The sequence below is a fragment of the Diplodia seriata genome, assembly GCF_021436955.1.
Source record: "Diplodia seriata strain FDS-637 chromosome Unknown scaffold_11, whole genome shotgun sequence".
NCBI lineage: Eukaryota > Fungi > Ascomycota > Dothideomycetes > Botryosphaeriales > Botryosphaeriaceae > Diplodia > Diplodia seriata.
Window position 1 is genome coordinate 1,260,027 of NW_027117318.1, and position 5,388 is coordinate 1,265,414.

Consider the following 5,388-nt stretch of genomic DNA (forward strand, 5'->3'; position numbering starts at 1 on the left):
GCCGGCTGCGCTGGATACGACACACGACGGAGGCCGGCAGTCGGCATGGCCGCACCCGTACGGCTCAGGCTTGGGCTCGTCGAAGGAGCGACGAAGCCACGGACTGCCGCGCACTGGCTGTTGGGTTGGGGCGGGCATGGCAGGCCGGGCAGCGCACCCTGGCGTCGGATCAGCGACGAGTTTAACCTCAGCTTGTATAGTTTAACCACAGAGCTGGTCCGCACAGTCGCAAAGCTGCTTAGGGCGCGCCACGTTGCCGCTGTGCCTGACGAGGAGGGCAGCCTGTTGGCGGCCCCGAATCAGCACTAGCGCGCTCGCTATTCTTGTCGCAGCTCCGCAGCAGGGCTGAAGGGATTGCTGGCCGCACGCACGCGCCGGATGCGTCGGACAGCCGTGGCAGCAGGCGTAATGACCTGTCTGCCGCCTGCGCTGCCAGCGCACGATGATTTGCGTCGCGGCGCCTCAGGGCAGCGCAGGCGGGCCGGGGCCCAGGGGCGGGCGGCGGGCAGGCGGGCGTGCGGGCGTGAAATGAAGTGGAACGGGCGCGCAGGCCATGACGCAAATAATCTCTGGCGTTTGAAACGAATCCTGCCCTGGGCGCGCCGCCCGTGGGCCGTTTTTTCGCACCCATGCCGCTGCGCGCTGGCCAAGCGGGCCTGCGACGCACCGTCGGCTGCGGAGAGGCATGCCTTGCGAGCCTGCGCCCAACGCCAGAGCAGGGATGGCTCATCGTGGCCCGTCGCCGTTGCGCCTCGGGTCCATCCTCTTAATAACGAACTAGTTGCCATCGTCAGATTTGCGAGCACCCGCCGTCCACCACAAGCCCGCGCACTCCTTTTTCACCACGGCCAACCTCCCACGACCGCATTCCGCAGCCTGCGTCAGCCCGCAGCCTCGCCCTCAGTACGTACCACCGCCCCGGCCCCCGCCGCACTTTCGGTGCCCGCGAGCGCGCGTGGAGAAGCATGCTTACCTGTTAGGATAAGCTGCAGGCCCAGCCTCACTGCGCTGCAAGCCCTCTTGCGAGCAAGACCGCACTCCGCGCCATTCGACCCCATCGCTCTTCAGCTGACCTGCCGCATCATTGCCTGTCCTGCGCTTGATGCGCGATGCTCAATATGCGGTAAACACGACAGCCCCAAGCGCCCACAACACCTCCGGATACCCAGCTGGCTCGGTCGCACGACCATCTCTCATTCTTGCCCACTCCTAATATGCCGTCCCGTCCTCGACTCCAGTAGGGCCACCGCTTCCCGCTCGAACCATGACCTCCTCCGCGGCATACTCGGCGCACGACTCTCCAGACCACAATGGAGCGCCTCGCCCCCGTATGCCCACGCCCAAAAGCTCCGTCTACCGCTTCAATGCACACCATGCCACCATGCCACTCACCATCCAACCCGCCCCCGGCGTCAGCTCGCGCAACAGCCCGACCTCGGCGCCCTCGATGCTGGACTCGACCGCCTCCCTCCAGACCACGCCCGAAAGCATGCACCCCACCCGCATAGCGACCTCCTTCCCCTCCGCGCCCTTCTCCCTGCCCGAGGCCTACATGTCCACCTCCGCCCCGGGGCCAACCTCCTCCCCCGGCTCCAACGCCATGGCCGACGCCATGGCCATTACCAAGTCTCCCAACCTGATCCGACGCATATCCCGCGGTGCCCACAGTCGACTCACTCGCCAGCGCGGCTCCGGCGCAAGCGCGCGCCGCGACCACAGCGCCGGGCCCGTCATCATGCGGAGGAGGAGTGACAGCCGGAACGCAGCCTCGGATCCGCGAGAATGGGATGTGTCGGACTACGATTTGGAGGGTCCGGATGAGGAGGCAATTGAAGATTCAGGCGAGGCAACGGCTTCCCAGGAGAGCATTGTCCACGGACTTGGTATTACCGCCGGTCGGTCAGCCACGGGGACAATGACGGAAGGCGCTCCGATCCGTTCCGCTATCCTGGAGCAAGGGACCTGGCTTACCAAGGTCACCAAGAAGAAGAGTCAGAGCATGAGATTTCGCCTGGACCTCGGCTCCGCGAAGGTTATGTGGGACTCTTCGCGCCCCTCGAAATCTTTCTACATTGATGACGTCCGTGAAATTCGAATTGGAAAGGACGCCAGGAACTACCGCGAGGAATTCCAGGTTCCCGCCGACCAGGAGAATCGGTGGTTCACTATCATCTACTCAGACCCGGAGATGTCCAAGGGCAGGTCCATCAAGACCATGCACCTCATCGCTCCCAACAACTTCCTCTTCCAGCTCTGGACAGGCACGCTCGAGGAAGTCTCCCGCAGCCGCATCGAGATGATGGCCGGCCTCGCAGGTACCGGCGAGAAGACAGCGAAAGCCCTGTGGCAGCGCACCTTTGACCACGCCAAAGGGCACGATGTTCCCGAAGAAGACCAGAAACTCGATTTCCCCAGCACCGTCAAGCTTTGCCGGAGCCTCCAGATCAACAGCACAGAAGATGCATTGCGCTCGCAATTCAACAAGGCCGGCCAACAGTCGGGCTACTTGCGTTACGGCCAATTCTTGACTTTCGTCCGTAAGCTAAAGGAGAGGCGTGACCTGAAACCGATTTACGACTCAGTCAAAGGCGCCAACGCTGAGTTGTACTGGGGCGATTTTGAACGCTTCCTGCAGGAGCGGCAGGGTGTTGACGTGGCTGCCGATCAGGACTATTGGCAGAACGTTTTCAAGAAGTTTACCGGAAAGCCGAGGAACAACTCCGCATCGTCGCTCAACGGCGATGCATGCATGGGAAGCATGAATTTCCAGGCTTTCCAGGCTTTCATGGCGTCCTCAGCAAATCACGTCCTCGCCGCGCCGAGATCGGAGCCCAAGCTCGACCACCCACTCAACGAGTACTTCATCTCGAGTTCGCACAACACCTACCTCCTTGGACGCCAGGTTGCAGGGCACTCCAGCACCGAAGCGTACATTGTTGCCCTGCAAAAAGGATGCCGTTGCATCGAGATCGATTGCTGGGACGGCAACGATGGTCGTCCGATCGTTGTTCATGGTCGGACGCTGACCACCCACGTGCTGTTTGCCGACTGCATCTCGGTTATCCAGAAGTACGCGTTCGTGTCCTCGCCATACCCGCTTATCATCTCTTTGGAGGTTCACTGCAACCCAGAGCAGCAAGCCGCCATGGCCGAGATCATGAAGAGCCAATTTGGCGACCAGCTCCAGCAGGAGCCTCTCGACGATTCCCAAGTTCTTCCATCGCCGGAGCAGCTCAAGCACAAGATCTTGATCAAGGTCAAAGCCTCGGAAGACGCCGACGACAAGGCCGTCACGAGCGACGCGGTCACCCCTCGCAGCAGGCAACGCAGTTTCAGCTCCCCCTTCTCCAAACCCATCAATATTGACAACAGCCCGATCCCGGACTCTCCTTTGCTCTCTAGCCCGCCTTCTTGCAGCCCCCCGGATCGCGTCACCCCCTTTTGGCAAACGCCGCGTACCTCTGTAACGTCAGCTGGTGCTAGCCTGCACAGCTCGGCAGAGGACAGCGATAGTCCGCCTGCCACGTACGCAGAGAAGAAGAGAAAGAAGAAGACCAGCAAGATCGTCAAAGTGCTCGGCGACCTTGGCGTGTACACGCGGGGTATCAAGTACTCGGACTTCAAGTCGGCGGAGGCCAAAACGTACAACCACATCTACTCGTTCGCTGAACGCACCTTCGACGGCCTGTGCAACAAGGAATATTCCTCTTCCAAGGCGGCGCTCGAGGAGCACAACCTGCACCACCTCATGCGCGTCTATCCGTCGGGCTACCGGATCAATTCGTCCAACTTCGATCCAATCAAGTTCTGGCGTCGGGGCGTGCAGATGGCCGCGCTGAACTGGCAGACATACGATCTGGGTCAGCAGATCAACGACGCCATGTTTGCCGCGGGGAACGACAGAACCGGATATGTGCTCAAGCCGCAAGAGCTGCGTGAGCCGAGAAAGCGCGAGCTTGTCAACGGCGACTACAAACGCGCCAAGCAGCAGAAGAAGCTTGTCAAGTTCTCGGTCCACATCATCTCGGCGCAACAGCTGCCGCGTCCCAGCGGCATGAAGTCGGACACGTCGATCAACCCATACGTCGAGTTCGAAATGTACAGCGCCAACGACAAGTCTCGGGGGGCCGCGATAGGCGAGGGTGGAATGGACGCGTCAGCCCGGAACGGCGTCTCGGGCATTGGCGTCCCACTTCGCAAGCGCACGCCTGTGATTGAGGGCAACGGCTACGACCCGAACTTCAATGCCCTGCTGTCCATGAGCCTTGAAACACGCTTCCCGGACCTTGTCTTTGTGCGCTGGACGGTTTGGAACTCGGCCGACAGCAAGACGGCCAGCTCGAGCAGCGCGCCTCTCGCTACCTTCACCGCCAAGCTCAGCAGCCTGCAGCAGGGGTACCGCCACCTTCCTCTGTACAACACCAACGGCGACCAGTACATGTTTTCGACGCTCTTCTGCAAGATCGAGAAGGCCGAAAACGTGGACATTGAACAGAACATGCAGATGCAGCACCATTTCGCGACAGCGGCCGCAAACGCATGCCAGTCGGAGCCGCCTAGTCCTCCACTGGAGGCCACACGGACCAGCAAACGGGACTTGTTCCAGCGCGTCTTCTCTCGCACGCCGTCAGGCCACAAACGCAAAGACAAAGAGTCTCGGGAGCGCGAAAACGACCGTGACACGCTCAGCACGATAAGCCGCAGCTCAACCATGGATTCGCTGAAGTAATGTCAGCGTCATCGCTCCGCCACCTTGTACCACCACCTATCAACGACCCACGACCACGAAACACAACCAAAAAAAAGTAACAACGACGTCCGTTCGCACTTTCCGCATCATCGAATATTCACGGCGTTCAACGGCTGCATCAGCGATCATTGTCTTCCTCAACGCACTCTCCCGTAATGACACCGGGAGAGCCTGCAAAGCATGGGAAAGGGGTTACCACGGGGCACCGTCTTTATCCTTTTCGTCGTCATCCACGGCAGCGAAGTTCCACCCCAACCAACACGTGGTTGGGATTCTGTTGCTGTTGCAAGTTTCGGATTCGTCACGGCAAGAGCAAGTCGCTAGCTTGTACTACTTCTTTTTAACTTTCGATTATACCCTCTTCCCCCACGATTGTCCTGTCTTCCACTGTTTTATGGGTTCTCTCATCGGCGTACTCTGGAGAAGGAGATTGGCGCCACAACTCAAACCGCCCTGAGTTCCGCGTCCTCGCGTTCGCGCTATAGACTGGTTTGATGTGTGTTTCATTTGCATTTTGGGGGCTTGGACGATGGCCACCCCGCATCATCATTCGCTTGCCCAGCCGCGCGACCAAAAAAGAACTCTCGCTATATTTTGCTTCTTCTGTTCTTTCCTTTTCCTTTGTCGCTGCATACTCT

General features: G+C 60.0%; 1 protein-coding gene across 1 annotated transcript; it reads left to right on the plus strand.

The window, feature by feature from the left end:
* Positions 1–1,264: 1,264 nt before the first annotated feature.
* SLS55_010086 (uncharacterized protein) lies at positions 1,265–4,729 on the plus strand (the record flags this gene model as incomplete). Its single annotated transcript, XM_066781476.1, has 1 exon — positions 1,265–4,729. One exon carries the CDS (start codon positions 1,265–1,267, stop codon positions 4,727–4,729), a length of 3,465 nt encoding a protein of 1,154 aa, XP_066628478.1.
* Positions 4,730–5,388: the final 659 nt, after the last annotated feature.